Consider the following 19,748-nt stretch of genomic DNA (forward strand, 5'->3'; position numbering starts at 1 on the left):
TCACAGCCTGCTAAGGAGCAACAGCTGTACCTAATTCCAACTTGATGTGCTTCACATCTCATATTCATATAGGTATTTAATGATCCAAGCATAATGGTCCTATATAGAATAATTACTTATATGAAGGAGCAAACTTCATACGCATTCCTTTTTAAATGATCCTTCAAGAGAAAACTGCACTGACTTTGAACAATGACTAGTCTCTCCTGCCATTCCAAATGTTTGGGACTAAATAGCTTATCTTTCAAGAGAGAATAGCAACTGTGCCAAGCTCACTTTTTCTTGACAGATTCTCTTTGCCTCCCCCCTTCCCAGTACAGCCAGTACAAGGAAAAAAGATAGAACGCCAAGCCGATCATTAAGTCATAGTAGTAAACGGTTGCAAGAAATATCAGAAACAAAAGGAAATAAGGTATTTTAGAGTTGGTGGATATTGAAAGCAGAGACTCCCTGCCCTGAGCTTCAAGTTCCTGGACAGGGACAGTAGCAGAAGTAGAGCTCTCTGACTCTTTGTCACCCAAATAACATTGTGACTCTCCAGAATGTATTAACCCTTCATTTCCAGAACTTGCTTCAACCAGATTCTCAAGAGGCTTATTGATTAAGCTCATCAGGCCTTGGGACTTTTCCAAGCTACCTTCCTTTTGTTGCCAAATCGGACCCCTGCCTCGTTCTCCTCCACTCCCTGATTTCATTATTTCTGAACTGTTGAAAACATCTTGAGGTTTAGACATGCCATGACCCAAGATCTCACTTTCTGCATGCCAATTATATTCTGATTTGGTAGGAATAGACTGGAGAGTTGCGTTAGTAACTGCTTTCTCTTCACCATAAGAAGGTACTGATTTTTTAGAGCAGCGCCTGTAAACTTGAGAGCTGCCCTGAGAAGCGCTGGCAGTGTCTGAGTTAAATGCAGAGTGAACAGCACTGAAGTCTGTTCTCCTTGATAATTCTTGAAGCAGCTCAAGATCTGTATTTGCTGGGAATATTGCTCTGTCTGTTGATAACACTCCCAAATGTAAATCCAGTTTTGACGTAGCTTTTTGATTGCCTGTAATGACCTGTGAAGGTTCATCTATAGATGTTACACTTCCAATTCCATGTTTCTCCTTGTCATATGTCTTCCTAGGAGAGCACGTAGATGTGGTTTTCTCCTTCTCCATTTCATCTACACATACATTACAAATATCTGAATGTGACTCCCTTTCAAAATCCTTGTCATGGATTACACCTGCTGCATCTCCATGACAAAGGGAATAATGTGAATCATCCTTCCTCCCTTCATGTGGATCAAACGCTGTTTTTTTTACCTCGATGGGCCTGTCATTTCGTGCTGTCTCTTGAGGTAGCTTAGCAATTATTGCTTTTCCTCCAGCAGACACGCTTTCTGGAGTACTTTCTAATGTTGTCTTAATTACATAAGCTGTTACTGCTTGTGCTTTCTCAGTAATACTATGATCAGCTAGAGAAGGCAGTTCGTAGCATTCTGTCTCTTGGCAGGTAAACAATTGTTCTCTAGGAGTAGCTTTCCGATTCCCATTGTTATCTCCTTTTCCCCACATGTCTTTATACTCTGCTTGTTCTTTGGTATGCATGGTTATATTTGTTTCAGTCTCTCTTGTTTCTGGCTGACTTTCCAGAACGTTCCAATTTTTCCTGTGCTGTGTGTTCATATTCTGATCTTGAGGATTACTAGGGTCTGATTTTTCCTTCTCAGTTTGACAAAGATGATCATCACTCAAAAGACTGGACTTCCTTGGAGAACCAAGATCAGTAGTTCTTGGTGCTAAATTGGTACCATTTCCAACTTCTCTCCAACTCACTGTTGTATTTGTGGAAGGAGAGGGATCTACAGTTACGGCCCAGGTATTAGCTGTATTATCTTTGCTTAGTAGGGTTGTCAAGTCTTGGTTATTAGCTGTAGCCCCTTCAATGCTTATTTTTGGGTACCTCATTTGTTCCTCTTGGTTCAGGTGTATTGATTGAAAATTTTTGCTTGGATTCTCATTAACACCTAAGCATGTTTGCTTCTTTTTATCATCAACTTTGGCATAATCATCTTTGGAAGATGCATTTGATTCTTCCAAATTTGTGGATTCCTCTAAATAAGACTCTCCATGCAAATATTTGTAATCTTTTCTTCCAGGTTTCTTGATTCCTGCTTCATTATTCTTATGATCAGAGGAAGAACCCTCTCTGCCACTCCCATGGGCTGGGTTGGCGTTATCATCCAGGTCTTCTTTGCTGCAGAGTTCCAATGGCATTAATTCATCAGAAGTGGTATCTCCCAGTGATGGCCCTATTTCTCCTTGATCTGAAATAATTTCCTCTGAAGGCAGATGAACATATTCATCTCCTGGGGAATATTTTCTGCTGTGGTAGGAATCTCTATTTAAGGAAATTTCTGCTGATAAACTTGGAGACAAAGGCCCTCTGAATAAGTCAGTGTGGTTTTCATGGTGAGCTTGCTTCTTCTTTGATGCCTCAGCTTTATTTGAGAAATTGACTGCATCTGTTGAAAATGTATTCTTTTCATCCTGGGAAGTTATTAATCGTTGGTTTATCTTATGGAAAAAAAACAACACAATTATGACAATATTTAAATATATGAGAAGTGAATAAGATTTTATTAGTTCAAGTCATTATCTGGTAGACTCCCTTGACTCATTTCTTTTGTGGATTTCATACAAACTCTGGAAGTTGGATGTTTGGGGCAAGATTTTTGTAAGGTATGACTTGGGAATTAGATCAGTAAGAAAAGGGGCCCAAATTAATCACACTCCATCTCTGCTTCCAAATATCACATTGTATTATTCAACCATTCTTGCTTGTCATTGCACTTTTTCCTCACTTAGGATATACACATTGATAGCTCCATGCTAATCAATTAGAGAGCAGCTTCCTGGGTGCCCCTTGCCCATTTATACGTGCTGTAGGTGCCCCCATTACAGTTTCTCTTATTAATATGTTTTCTGCAAAGCCTCTGCAAACTATTAATAGCAAAACGTCACTCAAAGAAAAGTGAGGGAGTTAATGTCTCTGCAAATTCTGTTTTAATGACCCTCTGCCAACTGGTACTCAAATGTATTTGAGCTCTTCAGTGATGCCAACTGTCAGGATTTAACAGTGAGATGCCTGTGTTTTTTTTCCCTCCTCATAACTGACATTTGCATGATCTCAATAATTATATGCAAATCTTACGTCTTCCCCTTCTTCTCACATAAGGCTCATGTTACTTGTCAACTGCACAGCTGTCTTGTAAGCCAATGCCTGTGGGTTCCACAGATTTGGTTGTATTTCCATCTATTATGTGGCTTCATTGTTTTATGCAGTCACATCAGCATGGAGCAAATTAGCATCTAAATTACAGCTCCCTCTTCATTTATTGGGCGTACAATCTCAGTAACTTCTAAACAAACTTTTATATTTGAGGCTGCTCATGGTAATGAGGTGTATTGGTGATGTATGTGATTTTTCAGGGTCCTTTCATTATATTCTCTGGTTTGAAAAAAAAAGGTGATGTTAACTTTCAGCTGGTGAGGATTCTCACAATGGGTGACAACTTTGTAGTGCCTTAACGTTGGAGCACAGTAAATTGCATACTTTAGTGGTGCAGTTGCAGAGGTGAAATGAGGGTGGGGGTAGATGAGTTCTAGTTCTTTTCAGTTTCAGCATTGACACTTGAAGAGGCAAATGTCATTTTAATCTTAGATGATTATGAATCCATGTATCGCCATGCTAGGAGCCCCAACCAAATACAATGAAGAATAAATTGCATTATGTGACTCATTTGCTTCTGCCTCTCAGTGTGAGCTAAAAGTGCGAGCTGAACCATCTCCTCCAAATTTCAGAACCTATTTGAGGTTCACCAAGTGTGAAATTTGTATTAACAAAGTTTAGACTAAATTGTACAGTATTGAATTTGTTTCCTGTTTTAAAATTATGTAGCACTGGTTCTTTTCTTCTTTCTTTGTAATTTAATATTTTCCAATGCTGAGAAACTTTGGAATTTCTACTTGGGCAGAAATAGTGAAACCAAACAGGACTAAACATCAGCATTACAGGCTTCTTAGGTTAGATAGGACTTTACTCTTCCAGCCCTCTTACTTTACAGTTGACTTTATGCTAAGTGCACACCTGTCATGAAGATTAGAACTGTGCATCAGGATGGTGCCCCTTGCTTCTAATTCTTACAAACTATTACTCAGAGCTACTGGTAAAGAGATAAGAAATCATTGTCATTAATTTACCACTGCGGAGAGCAGAAGCAACATACTGAAATCAAAGTGCCTTATTGCTCAAGCTAGATGGAGATGCTGGGACAGAGCCATGCTTCCACATTTGCAAATTATATTAGCTGAAACCATTGAGAGGCAGGCATTACAGCATCTTTGAAGCATAAATATATCTGTCTTCTCTAATACCGTGGCAACCAGAACACTTACCGTCAAGTCTAATTCTTTTTCATTTTGTTCGTCATGCTTCTTGTTGATGTCTTTTACATTTTGATGATTGGCTCCCAAGTCATCCTTGTCCTCATGAGAACAAATGATTGTTGGGATATAGGACTCTGAAAAATTAATATGCTTGGCTTTTAATTATGACTGTTTTTAATGCAGATATTAACAAAAATAGATTTGGTTTAATTTTAAATAAATATTACCTGTGAACTTTAAAGTCTCAAATTTATTTTCTTCTGGTGTTAGCAATGGTTCTTCTTTACTGCTAAAATTTAGAAAAACATACATTTGTTTTGAAATTACATCTTTTAAAATATCTTCACATGGTGGAAAGTTATCAATAAGACAAATAGTTTGTATAATCTTTCATAATTATGTATTATGGTATGTAAGTAAAACTTGCATGGTGATACAGCAATAAATTCTGATTTTATGCAAACTTAAATAATCTATACAAAGGCATATTTCTAAATGAGATTATGTTGTGCTTACTAAAACATACCCAGAATAAAGCTATAATCAATTATAAATTTTTCATTATATTTTATTTAACCTTTCAAATCGAGAGGCTGGTCATTCTGGAATTAATGGCAAAGTTTTATGAATTGATTTTCCATTGTTGGTGTAAAATTGGATTCTAACATTTAGTTGATTATATTTTATAGCCTGTTTATCTTTCAACTGCATTGTTATAAAAGTAAGTTTCTCTCTGTAGAAAAGAAAAATAAAAAAAAAAAAACAGATCACTAAAACCTGAAAAGCAGTTAGATTAATGCTCAAAAATCTCATGTGTGAATAGTCACTGGCCAGTTTTAAGATGGAGACTTCAGCATGTTCATATACAAGTACATATCTTATTTCTCCACACTTCTTGAGACTGTGTTACTTTTTGTAGTATATTTTGCATTCTTATTAGTGTACTTTTCCCTTCTCAATGTCAGTAGGCAGATTAATGAGGTCAATAACTGTATTAGTCTCTGATACCCAACAGATAAGTATAATTAGTGAAAATTTCAATTTATGTACAATTACTCAAAAGCTAATTTATATCTTGATTTCCTTTTAAAATTACTGTCATTTTTACTATCATTACTAGGTACATCTGTGTACGTGGATGAGTTCTTGTGTGCCATTGCCCAAATGTGATGGCAGAGGACAACTTTTTGAGGTGATTATCTCCCTCCATCTTTACATGGTTCTGTGGATTGATCTCAGATCACAGAACACAGGTCTTAGCCAGCAAACACTTCACCCACTGTGTCCCCTCAGTCTTTTTGCCAGTCTTTTCTCCCACCCATCCCCAGAGTGTCTCTATATAGCATGCTGTCCTAGAACTCTATATGTAGACTAGGCTGACCTTGAACTCACAGATATCCATCTGCATCTGCCTCCCAAGTGCAGGGATTAAAGGAATGTGCCACCATGTCCCACCCTTAATCTGCTTTTCTTATACTGTCCCCCCCCCCCAGTGAGCTTCTACAACAACAACAAAATAAACAAAAATTACAAGAATTCTAAAAAGTGACAATTGCTGATAAACTTGTAAAAGTGAATCTACCCTTTTTTTCACTCAAAATTCCAGTATGGCTAATTTTGTTTCCATAAACCAGGTGTAATTTGTAAACTCTCCCCTCCTGATTCTGTAAGAAGATAACTTACTTTCTATATATTTTTTATCATTTCATTTTAACTTTACTGAAAATATTTCTAGGCATTACAATAAAACAAATATTCTATGTACATAAAAATTCATAAACTATAGAATTTGAAGTATGGAAATTGAATTAATCTATTAGCAAGACCTATAACTATACAATGATTTATTTTTATGAAATTCAACTATAAAGCAATAATTTTGCAAACAACAATATCTCTTTGAAGAAGATGCAAGTCTGAGATGCATCCACCCCTCTGGATCTTACAAACTATCTTCCTCTTGAGTAAAAAGATCTGGGTCTTGGGAAAAGGTATGTGAAATAGATAGCCTATTTAGGACTGAAAACCCTGTAGCATCTTGTTCAGTACTTTGATCAGTTTTAGGTCTCTATACTAATTGCCATATACCTGCCCCCCCCCCCCCAAAGGAGCTTCTCTGATGAGATTTGAGACACACAGTGATCTAAGGTTATAGTAATACATTATCTGTAGTTAGAGGTATTAAGAGAACTGTTTTATAGGTGTAGCAGGACAGCCATATGTTTGAACTCTCAGGGATCATGATATCATGCACATTACCTGTGCAAACTCAAGTCAGACAAAATGCTAGCATAAAATCCCACCTCCAGCTGCAAATGTATTGGCATTTGAGAGATGCTGGGAAAAGAAGAGTCAGTTTTGTAGATTAACTTAATGATACGGACTTTGGTAAATCAACCACAGCCAGGGAAGGACAATACCCAACAGAAGTCAATCAACACAACACATTGAATTCTATAAGTTTTATAAAGGAGAGAAGTGAGAGAGAAAAAGAGAGAGACAGAGACAGAGAGAAACAGAGAGAGGGAGGGAGGGAGGGAAGGAGAGAGAGACAGAGAGAGAGAGAGAGAGAGAGAGAGAGAGAGAGAGAGAGAGAGAGAGAGTTAGTTGGGTGTGTAGAAGAGCTGGGCTGCCTTGTATAGCCTCAGTGGGAGAGGAAAGAAGTGCCTACCCTTGCAGAAACTTCAAGTGCCAGGGTGGGGGATATCCTGGAGGCTCCAACCACTCAGAGGAATGGTGGGATGAGGAAAGGATTATGGGAGATGTGACTAGGAGGAGGTCAGTGACTAGGATGTGAAGTGGATAAGTAAAACAAAACTAAAATTGAATTAAAGGAATGAAAAAAATGAGTGGGTAGAGAGGTGGGACTGGGTCTGGGAGAAACTGGAAAAGGCATTAGATAAAATCAAACCACACTGTATTCTCAAACGGTGGATAAAATATTTTCAAGAGAACATATATACTCTCTAAATAGAAATATTTAGTTATTCCCATTTCTTATTTGCTCTTAAAACACAACTATAATTTATTTGTAGAGGGAAATTATTTGCTACTAAAAGGCTTTTATTTACCAAAACACTACCACTGAATTTTCTAATCAATTTTAATTGCTTCATTCAAAATGATTGTTTTGAAAGGACAAGAGCTTCATTTGTAAAACCTTATCCTTGAGACATGTAATTAGTGACGAAACATCCTTATTATGATTGAGTGTTCTCGAAACATGGACATTCCGTAATATAAGGGAAAATTTTATATTTAAGGATATATGTAAGGATGAAAGCTTGATGCTCCTAAACCAAATCATATAACACTTGAATATTTTTCTAAATGATAAAACTATATAAACAAATATTAAAGAAGTTACATATACCATGTTCATAGATAGTAAGGAAATATTGTGCAGGTTGATGTACAGATTCAATGAATTGCAGTCAAAATTATCAGGCTATTTTTCACAGAGTTTGGATATGTTCTTTTAAGGAGAAGAACAGAAGGATAATGACATCTCTATAATTTTAAGTGTTCTTATGCAGAGTGAACTTCAAAGACAAAGCAATAGAAGAGCTGCAATGTAGCTGAGAAATGAGACTCAAAGAATAGTGAGAAGGAGATGCATCATGGTCAAATCTAACGTTTTGGAAAGCAGGGAGATAAGGCGATATTCAGAAACAAAGACAGGGACATGACTATACTTAGAGAAAATAATGAAATATGCAAATAACGACAATATGCAAAATTCAGCTCTAGGTGAACGAAATTATTAGCATGCCAAAATCTTGAAAATTCCTAAAAAAATATATGTGATTATACCAAGCAGGGAGTATATATTAAATCATAAAAAAGTCATCATAAAATAAAAACTTTAGTTTGTCTCTTTTAAAATTTAAATACTTAAAAGACATTTCTTTTTATTGTAAGTGCATGTTTTAGAGCATGAGTGTCTGTGAACTGCTTGTATACAATACCAATGAATAACAGAAGAGAAGCTTGTATCCCCAGAAACTGGAGTTACATGTGATGTTGAGCTACCAAGTGGAACCACTCCCCTAGGACCTCTGTAAGAGCAGTAAGTGCTCCTATTCACTAATACATCTTTCTAGCCCTACTACTAACATTTGAGCTCTTTGTTCATTGAAAGGCATTAGAAAAGGTGACCTGAGAGGTAGCTTAGTGCTTGAAAACACTTGTGGTTTGCAGAAGACCCAGTTTTAATCTCCAGCATCCATACAGTAGTTCATAACAACCAAGAACTCCTGTCCCAAGGGATCTAATACCATCTTCTAACCTATGGGGGCACCAGGCATGCTTGCATAATACAGGCATACATGCAGGCAAACCATTCGTGCACATATAATAAAACAAAATATATTTTAAAAAGACTTTGTAAAATTGAAAAATGAAGATTAAATTTGGGGAAAAGATGCTTGTATTACATAAAATCAACACAATTAAGAACCACTACCTGAAAGAAATCTTGATTTTTCAGGATTGTAGTTACCATAGGTAAGGCAATTTAGGAGGAAGAAATCAATATATCTGATCATCAAAAGTCGGGATTTTGTTGTTGTTTTTGCCTTGTTTTTGCATAGAGTTAATTCATCATTTGCACTATCTAAACATTTCAATCCTATTTTTAGATAACGTATGAGAGCACATATATTATATATCTTTGCAATATATTATAGGATATGTGTAAACAAAGCATCATTCTTAACTTTAAAGTAACATTTATTTGACCAATTACATCTAAAGTGTTTAATTAAACAAATGGATGGAGCTGGAGAACATCATCCTAAGAGAGGTAACCTAGTCTCAAGAGATCACTCATGGTATGCAATCACTGAGAAGCCGATATTAGCCTAGAAGCTTAGAATACCCAAGACATAATTCACATATCAATTGATGTCCAAGAAGAAGGAAGGAGTGGCCCCTGGTCCTGGAAAGGCTCAGTGCAGCAGTGCAGGGCAATACCAGAACAGGGAAGTGGGAAGGGGTGTATGTGGGAAAAGGGGGAGGGAAAGGGCTTATGGGACTTTTGGGGAGTGGGGATCCAGGAAAGGGGAAATCATTTGAAATGTAAATAAAGAATATGAATAAAAAAGTATCATTAAACAGGTTTACTGTTACAAAAGAGTGATGAACCCAAGGGCAAGCACCAATCCCTGACACTATTAATGATACTCTGTTATGCTTGCAGATAGGAGTCTAGCATAGAAGCTCCACACAGCTGCTGGGTGAAACAGATTCAGAGACCTACAGCCAAACGTTGGGTGGAGCTCAGGAAGTTTTATGGAAGAGTTAGGAAACCTGCAACTAACTAACTAACCTGTAACTAACTAACCATAACTAACTAACCTGTAACTAACTAACCGTAACTAACTAACCATAACTAACTAACCATAACTAACTAACCTGTAACTAACTAACCATAACTAACAACCTGTAACTAACTAACTGTAACTAACCATAACTAACTAACCTGTAACTAACTAACCGTAACTAACTGTAACTAACTAACCTGTAACTATGTAGCTGACTTGCAGCTCAGCCTTCATTGCAGTTCCCCAACAATAGAAGCTGGGGTGGGGCAGAGGGGGCCTGTCACTAAAGCTGTTGACTGCCTGTGGATCCTGTGGACTGCCTTGTCTAGCCTCAATAAGAGAGGATGTGGCTAGGCCATCAGAAACTGTGTCAGGGTAGGGGGGATACTCCGGGTGGGTCTCTACTCTCTCCGAGGAGAAGGGGAAGTGTATGATGGGGGCACTGTGTAAGGGGGTCAGCCTGGAAGAATGGGCAGGCAATGCTCAGGATGATCAGGATGTAAAGGGAAAGAATGAATGAATAAATAAATAAATAAATAAATAAATAAATAGGAAAAATTGGTTATTGACAGCCGGACCCACCTCCATCAGTCTATCTAACTATGACATAGGTAAAGTCATCTTTTAGTATCTCTCAGATCTCTCTTTTGTTACTGAGAACTTTTTTCCTTTTTTTTTTTTTTTTTTTGTATTCCTGGTGATTGACACACTGCCTGATGCAGTCTAATAGCAACGAAGTGCCATTGAATAAATGCACAACACTCCTTCTAGCTTCCATTTTTCTTTCTATCTCTTGCCAGCATTTTAATGATGCTATCTCTTCTTTACCCAAAATCTAATCAAAGAAAAGCAGCAAATGATCATCTGTATATATTCTAAGGCTCAAAGTGTTATCACTTCCTAAGTTTAGAATTCTGGGGTCAAATAATTAAATGTAATTGTTTTAATTTAGGTTTCTAAAGTTAATTTTAAAAGTTGGTTAAAGCTAATCTAAGTTCTTTGGAGCAATAGCTATTGCCATACAGCTTACAGTTATATAGTATAGTTTTCCATATTATTTAATCTGGAGAGGCCATTCATTCTTCTACAGATAGTTTCTACAGATGCAGATGTACTATTGACCATAACAAATATTGAGAAATAAAACATTAGTAATATCTAGATACTCCAAGCAAACAATGAGATAATGACAGTAATAAATAAGTCAGTAAAGCATAAGTACAATGAATTATAAATATTATAATAAATAATGAGATATGTTAACTACTGCCTTAGAGATGGAAGAGCATTAAAATAATAAAAGTTGGGGACATTTCACAGATTCATTCTGAATTCACTAGTTGAGAAGTAAGAAGCTTCTGCTTTCAGAATAATCAAAAAATTACAAATAACAAGTATAAAATATAAACAGCACAAAAGAGGATGCACCTGAGAGTGATAAGACTCTCAGAAAGTTAGAATTGTTTTTCAAGGTAGAAAAATCAAGGATGAAACTGGCGTTAGTTTAAGGCAGACTGTGAAAAGGGCTACTGTATGTTTTTGATTGTTTGGGTTTTTGTTATTGTTGTTTTAACTAATGTATATTTGGCAAAGACATTAAATGAGGGAAACATGAGTTCATTTATCCTCTTAGAAAGGATTAACTAATTTAAATAGGATTTAGTTCTATATGGAACCTCATATTAAGAAAATACCATCCTATCATAGAGAGAGAAGAGAGAAGGAGAGAAGGAGGGAGTGAGGCAGAGAGAGAGGGACAGAGAGATGGAGAGGGAGAAAGAAAGGGAGAATCTGCTCTACAATGTTGGTAAAGTTACAAAAAGATATCTAGTGGTTAAGTTAGATATCCTATTGTCCTGGTTCCTAAGCCTGGATTCTTTTGAGATGATCAATAGCCTTGGTAAGAACACCAATTCAAATGTGTTTTTCCTGTTACTGAACTTGTATTTAGCTATCACTAGCACTGTGACTGCAGGCCAGATACCAACCATCTCAATACTTTGATTTCCTCAGCTACATCACTTAGTCTCTTACAGAGTGATTATTTTGTATCCTGTCTAATACATGGACCTGTTAACAGTTGTTAACATTAATACTGTTACTAATAATGATGTGTCATGATCACTACACATGCTGATACCACATTATAGAATAGCAGCTGATGCCCATCTCTTTTCTAATTCGAACTTTTCTGTTTTTAATATCTACCACATTTCCTCATTAATTCACAAGCCACTTATAGGACAAAAACCTGCAGAATCTCTTAAACCTTAAAAACAGTCTTTTATCATAAGTCCGCAATCCAAGAAAGCTCAGCAGACATTTTAAACAAGCAATCTTTACTTAAATGCATCCTCTAAAAAGTGGCCTGCCTGGGTGCCTGTTACCACCTTCTTGTGAGAATGTCACCAAATTAATAATTCTAGACACTTAAGGGGCCTGCTATTCTACCAATCCTGGGTTATGGTTCATTTTATCACTGTTGAAATGTAGTAGTTTTAGGATAATTAATAATAGAGTTTTTCCTAAACTCCTATAATGCCATGGTGCTAAAATCTCACATATGACCAATCTCTAACTTATTGGAGAAATTTCTCAAAGTCATGTTCAACACCACCATAGTCTGGTATGGTGAACGTCATCAACCCATCATGGTGAGTGGCAGAATGAGGGTTCAGGAGCAAAACATAACTACTCTTTCAGTGTTAAAAATGTTGATTATTACAAAGGACCATTTCCAAAAGAGTAATGGCTGTTGAATTTTATGCACCTTAACACTACTCCAAACTACATAAAACTGTGCAGCCTGTGTAGACTGTGTAAACCCCTAAAGGGTCAGCCTTCAAATATTTGTTCATCACCTCTCATTTTATGCTAAAAGCCATAATTAAGATACTCTACATGATGGTCTGTGTTTCAAGCTTGGGTTTCATTTATGCCTCTTATGAACATCTTCTACAAGACTTTTTCCTTTTTGTTTCTTTAAAACATGATGTTCTCATGTAGCCAAGGGACAACCTTAAAATTGTTGCCCCTCTTGCCTCAACCTCCAAATTGCTTGGATTGCTAGTACAGGTTAACTGTTACCCAAAGAAGAACACAATATTTAGCAGAGAACATTGCAATGTTAAAGCTGGCTCTGTGGTTTTATTGTTGTTGATTGTTTGTTTGTTTTTATCTACTAAGACTTCAGATTATTACCCAACATGATGTGCTCTCTCTATATTTTTCTTACTGTTTTTTGTTTGCTCCTTTTGATCTTTTCTTTTCTTGTTCGCTTTAAGACAGAGAGAGTATGTATATATGAAAAGGAGAAAGAACATGAAGTTGGGTGGATAAAGAAATGCAGAAGTTCTAGCAGTAGTTAGAGGAAAAGAAATATATAATAAAAATATATTGTATGTGAAACTGTTTAAGTAAAACAATAGAAGTAATTGTTAACTTGAAATTTTGCTTAACCTGGAAAAGCAAAACTATAAGGCTTTTTTCTTCTCCACTGTGTATTGTGAAATAATCACTTATTTCCTATTATTTTATACATGTTCAAGTAAAACTTTGCAAGTATTAAAACTGTTAATATGTACCATCAGTTAAGATAGACAAGTATATTAGGTAGAACCTAACACAAAACTAAATGCATAAGAATGTAAAATACAGTGAAAAGCCAAAGACAATAAAGCACACGATGGTTGGGTGAATTGAGTGAACTGCTCAAGCATGGAAGAGAATATGCTCAAACTCTTGGAGAACTTAAGGAGTTATTTTTCTGTTTTAGAGAAAGTATAATTACTGTTTTAATAACTCCTAGTCAGCTAAAATGCCATGGAATTTCTTCCAGCTTTTCATCTCTTCAAAAATTTTCAATTATTTGTGTACATGGGCATGTGCATGTATGCATGGGTGTATGTGTGTGTGTGTGTGTGTGTGTGTGTGTGTGTGTGTATGTGTGTGTGCACATGTATGTATGTCTAAAAGAAGAAATGTGGGCTTCTAGTGGGAAACCATAGACTTGGAACTCTTTACCTGCTGAACAATCTCTCCTGCTTTTTAACCCTACTGAGACCCTGAAACTATACTCTGAAATATATTTTGTTTCAATATACATATTTGAACATTGTGTTTCACCTTGATACTTCGATTTAAAATCAATGATACTTTGTCTTTTTTTTTTCCTGAAAAATAGGTTCAATAACAGAGAAAGAAGCAATTGAAAGTCACACTTTCATGGACCAATTCCAGGTAGATTTTTTGTTGTTGTTTGTTTTCTCAGATTCTTCATTATTTTCCATCAAGAAAAATTACAAGTCTGTATGTGTCTCCTCATGTCAGTGTGGTGGGCGCTGTTGTGTCAGGCTCCTCTCCATAGCAGAAAGGACATCTTACATTTTATTATTCTGTCATTGACTCAAGCATAACACATCTTGATGGAAGTGATGTGCACATCTCAAGGCACTGACTGAGGAGGATCTAGTACATCGTTAAGTAGAATCTTGGAAGTTGAGATGTGGACTAAAAAAACATTGTAGGTTTCTTGGGAATGTGATGTAATTACGAGCAGAATTCATGAATTTTAAGTAGAAGAAGACTATAGATAAACCTGGCTTAAGGGACTTCTCTGCTATCACCTGCCAATTATATTTTATGGAGAGAAATGTAAATGTCTTTAGGTGATGGGTCCCGAACAACTAAAGAATGTATATCAGCAACTTGTCTGGGGAAAAAAAAACTCTCAAACTTACTGCCCTAAGCTCCTTCCTTTATCTAAGTTCTTAGAGGACATAATTACACCCACGAAGCACGGAGATGTCAGGAAACTAGTGACCATCCATCTGAAACACTTGCTGTCTCCAAAGTTTGATTGCTCCTTCCTCAAAATCTACAATTGGATTCCTTAGATCTACCTACTGCCTCCATTTTTCAAAAAAAATTTTAGAATATCAATATATGTGTTTCCCCTAAATTAATACATTTCAACTAATACTTTCTTCAAATTTGTATCAATTTTTGTTCTATAAAAACTTATTTTAGCAGAGTTAAAACTGAGTGAGATATGTCAGAACACATATTAAAAAGCATGTGTAAATACGCTGTTTTCCCAATGAAATCTATAGTGTTCACAATTATCATCAAGTTTTTTGGTTTGCTAAACACAGTGGTTTAGGTACTGAGAAGTGGCTCCGTGAACAAAGTACTGACCATGGCATGTGAGTTCAGAGACTACCACTGATCTACAAAATCCAGTGTAGTGGCACCTGACATCCCAGTTCTGATAGAGCAGAGACATGGGGATCCAAGGAGCTGCTAGCTAGTCAATCTAAGCCATTGGTGAGATCCAGACCTAATAAGAGATCCTGTTTCAAAAAGTTAGATGGAGGGGCACTCAAAAAAGACACCTGAGGTTGACTTCCATCCTCTACTCTTACAATACTATATATTGAAAATATACATAGTATTTATACATATTTATATATTATACTTATAACACACACACACACACACACACACACACAAAGCTATAAGAGGGCTTCAGATCCTGAAATTATGAATCATCCTTAGCTGTAATGATGATTTTGGAAATTGATCCAGAATTTTCTGGAAAAGTAGCTGTTACTCTTAGCTTCTGATCCATCTTTCCAGCCTCAATTCTTCAATATTTTTATGAGACATCATAGACTCCATGTTTATTTTAAAGAATTAACTAGTATCGTTAATATAATAAATAGAATTAACTAGATAAAGAGTTCTAAGCTATGTAAAAATTTTAGGATACTAGGAATCTTGCTGTTTAACTTTAATTTGAAAGTTAAATTTTAAAATTATGAAATAATTCTTTCAGATCATTAGCTGTTCAGCCTATTATTAAATCAACTATGCCCAGCATTTCTTATATATATTTAAATTATTTCTACTTTTAATTGTTGTTTTTGCTTAGATAATGTTTCATAGCCTGTATGTTATAGTCTTTTGGAATCTAATTCCATTTTCCAGTCATTTCATTTTATAATCATACTTTCAAACTAGCTCTTTTCTACTTGCACTAAACATATCAGAAATTAATATATCAAGAAAGTCAGGAACCAAGAAAATTAGACTAGATGATTCATATTAAAACCCAAATAAGAGCTCCCTTATCAAACTAGTTTTGTTTTTAACTGCATTTAGGAACTTTTTAGGCAGTCCTGGTAGGTCTTAAGGCACCATTTCTAAATTTAATGCATTTGTGAACTTAAGTCACACATTAAAATTATTTTAATGGACCTTTTTTGTCATTTCTTCACAATAGTATTACAAAAGGAAGGGAAGAAAAGATACATTTAAAAAGCAAATGAAAAAGAACTCAATGGGAACCTATTTAGGCGACCTGTTGATGAGCCTGTTAGAGAGTCATTAATATGCGGATCATTGACATGATAGACCATAATGACTCCTCCAGGGACATATCAGTCTATTGTGTCAGAAACTAGTTAGGGATTCATTAATGTGAAGGCTCCTGACTTCTTAATATGCAAATCATCAATGCTAAGCAATGAGGCATACCTCTCAAATGTCCACATTTTGTTTTACACATTTTTTTTTACCACATCCACACCTCATTCCCCTCATCCACACCTTCTGTGAACTACTTTTTTCCTATCAATCTTCTGTGTCAGATTTCTTCACAAAAGAATCTTTGCTTAAGTGAAATCTACCAGTTCCTATTCAAAGACCTCCTCCCCTTCGCCCCCTCCCTCTTCTTTGATTTAAGCCAGGTTTAAATGTACAAACCACTTGAAGCATTTTGACTAAGTCAGTCAAAATTTAGTATTAAAATATGATTTTATATTTTTCTCCAATGTCTAATTCGTTTCGGGTTCACAACAGAGCAAACTGAAGAAGGCATTTTGAAAGGCCATGGGCTTCTAAAAGGAAACCAACCATTGCATAATTTGTAGTGGAAGTGAGTGGGGCAAGGAGAGTGCACTAAGGGATGAACAAGAGATCAGAGCAGACAAAAGCTCAAAGAAGTCCATAAGAAAGAAGGCACAATGAGCTCAATCAAGAGTAAATATCCTAACTAATGTGCTGAACTGAATGAGTAAATGAATACACAGCACACAGTGTCCAGCCACAGCCAGCAAGCCTGTACAGTGTTATTGTTTTGGAATTTTGCATACACGCCAATAGAGTAAAATAACTACTACCTATATTTCAACAATATATAAAATGATATAGAAGGAAAGTTATTCAGTCTTTGAACTAATATATGTTTACAACAGGCATCCAGGACATAGCACTGCATTAACATTATCTTGGAACCCATGGAAAGGTCCTGAGTTAGCCTGTGCAGCGTCTCATGCTTCTCACCTGAGATCTCATATGCTGCCTTTGTTCACTGTCTGCTAATTTAAAGTATTATGCAATCCCTTAAAATAGAAACAAATGTGGATTTATTAATATGCGTAAGAGATGCAATATACTTTGCTGCTATTTTCTGTGAAATTTCAGGAAACAGACCATTAGTTTTTAATTTGTAAATTCCGTACGCTGTACTGTCTTATGCTGTGTTCACGGAAGTCTTCAGCAATCTATCATAAAATATAACATAATGCCAAATCAGTCATACAAAAATTAAATTATGTTCTCACTACCTTGAATAGATTTTTACATCAGTTTTATTTTATTCATGCTGTTTACCAGAAAATAATATTAGTTTAATGTAACTAATGTTTATAGAATAATTATCACTGCAGCAAATTATTCTTCATATCCTGGCTAGCAATCATTTTAATGCTAAATGTCAGAAAGAAATCTAAACTTAATTGTCCTGCTTAGGTCCCAGACTGAAGTATAGAAACACAGATTTAGAATTTATGTGACCATGTAGATTTAAGGGAAGAAATTCAAGAAGCTCACAAATCAGATGCTATCGCATTGTCTCTAACATAGGTGGTTTTAGAACGGATCAGAAGGAATTCATCCTGTGAAGATAGATCACCAGCTGAATGTTAAGGCTCTGCTTTGAATAGAGTGGTTTTCATTATTAAGAACCCCTAAGAAAATGAAGTAAAGTAGGCTGAGACAGAATATGTTTTGAAATCTTCAAAATAGTAATATGGTGGTTAGGAAATTAGAATGAAATGCTACAGAAACCCACATGGAATTGCTCATTTTAGCTGAGAGAACCAAGTGTCCCTGAGATGGAGTTGCATAGACACAGATCTCAGCTGCATATGAGTAGTGCAGTCCAGAACTTGCAGTTATCCTTGTAACTAATTCTGTGGGTGATTTTTAAAAGAACGTAATACTACTATTGAATGTTTATAATAATGCTAGATAAAATTGGAAAAGCATTTGTTACAATGAAGTTTAGCAAAGGCTGGGCAGTAGTCTTGAAATTGAGCCACAAGGCAGACATTGAACTAACTGACTATGTCTTCATAAAGTTTCAAATCTAATGAAAGACAAGCTGGCTCTTTCAAAATCCCTTTCATGACTGAGTGAGATTTCCTCAATGCACAGTGCTTACTATGACAGCGTGTGGGCCCAAATTAAAATCTCTAATGCAAATGGTTCTGGTTTTGTCTGCTCACCTGCAGGGACTGTGGTACTGTGAAAAGGGTATCAGGACTGCAGGGACTTGCTGGCTGCCTCTCTAGTGCTAGTTTAAGTTCAAGGGAATGAGGCAGAGAAAGTGCTAGGTTAATGTATCTGAATCCATCCTTGAGACTCCACATGTACAGACCAGGATAAAACACATAAACGTCCTATGTGCAAGAAGAATGCATACATGCATGCATGCATGCATGAGCACACGCACACGTGCGCATGTGCACACACACATCCACACACACAGATACATGTCCACATAAACACACCAAAGCATAAAAATAAGTTTTAAACAACCTTAATTTCATATCTATGTTACATGATCGAGGTAGCATGGACCCCCTGGAGCACATGCAGCAATTAACAAGGAACTGCCTCACACATGGGGAAGTACAGTAGCCAGGCAAGGGTTTACTAGAAGTGGGAACATTTCATCTGAGATCCTAAGGGTATTGTAATTATGCGAAGATGAGTCAGTCAGGCATCGCCCATGCATTGAAAGCCAAGGAAGTAGATGGAGGGGGAAGATTTTATTGTTCTCCTCTTTCTAGCTTAAGGCAAATAATACCAATATAGTATATAATAGCTCAATAGTACAGATTGGGGTGATCATATATGTCCAAAAGCCCTACCTTCCAAACGACTAAGGCTGCCAATGGAGCTTCCTGTATTTTTGCAGCACAGACTAGGTCCCATGACCATGTTCTTTAGAAATGACATTGTTCAAAGAAATGGGAGTTATCTAACTCTACAGAAAGACAGGATTCTAGATCTATTACTGTCAACTGAAGCCATAGCCTAATCTGGAGTTATGTAACAGACACTGGTGATTGTTTGTTTCTGACTGCTCAGATGTCTTTTGGCATCTCACTATCTTTCTTCTCTAAACAGAATGCAGTTTGCATTTCCCCTCTTACCAAGGTGTCTTACTATCTGTCTTTAACCCTTCAGTGTCTTCAAAATGAGAAACACTCCTTAGAATTTCCCTTTATTTTTAAATGGAAATTTACTTTATACCATGCAACATAGTGTTCTTTTGTTCCTGAAAGAACTACAAAGCGTATCCCCTGCATTTCTGTCCCATGAACCTTAATGCTGCAGCTACAGATACATAGAAACTGTTCATGTGATCTTTTTCCAATGTATCATTTCATTTGTATTTCTGATTGCCATAGCTTAAACAGTCTTATTACATTTTCAGGATACAATAACTAATAACAGATTTTGGATATATTTAACATTACAATTCAATCACATTTCTATCATTTCTTTACTCTCCGTTCAATCTCTCATATACCAGAGTCATCTGAAAAGCTTTAAAACTTTCCTTGTACCAAGAACTTGTTCCTGAGTATGGATACATTACTAGTCTCTTTTCTCAAGGTATCCAGGTGGAAGACAC

At 36.2% G+C, this 19,748-nt stretch overlaps 1 protein-coding gene across 1 annotated transcript in view; it reads right to left on the reverse strand.

The window, feature by feature from the left end:
• Nucleotides 1-272: 272 nt before the first annotated feature.
• Nucleotides 273-19,748, reverse strand: part of Ppp1r3a (protein phosphatase 1 regulatory subunit 3A) — a 32,212-nt gene continuing 12,736 nt past the window's right edge. The window contains exons 2-4 of the mRNA XM_052172432.1: nt 4,664-4,722; nt 4,446-4,570; nt 273-2,564 (exon numbers count right to left, since the gene is read on the reverse strand). Of these exons, the coding sequence (XP_052028392.1) occupies nt 273-2,564; nt 4,446-4,570; nt 4,664-4,722 (2,476 nt within the window). The remainder of the gene's footprint in view (nt 2,565-4,445; nt 4,571-4,663; nt 4,723-19,748) is intronic.

Source organism: Apodemus sylvaticus, chromosome 2, assembly GCF_947179515.1.
Source record: "Apodemus sylvaticus chromosome 2, mApoSyl1.1, whole genome shotgun sequence".
In the NCBI taxonomy this organism is placed as follows: Eukaryota; Metazoa; Chordata; class Mammalia; order Rodentia; family Muridae; genus Apodemus; species Apodemus sylvaticus.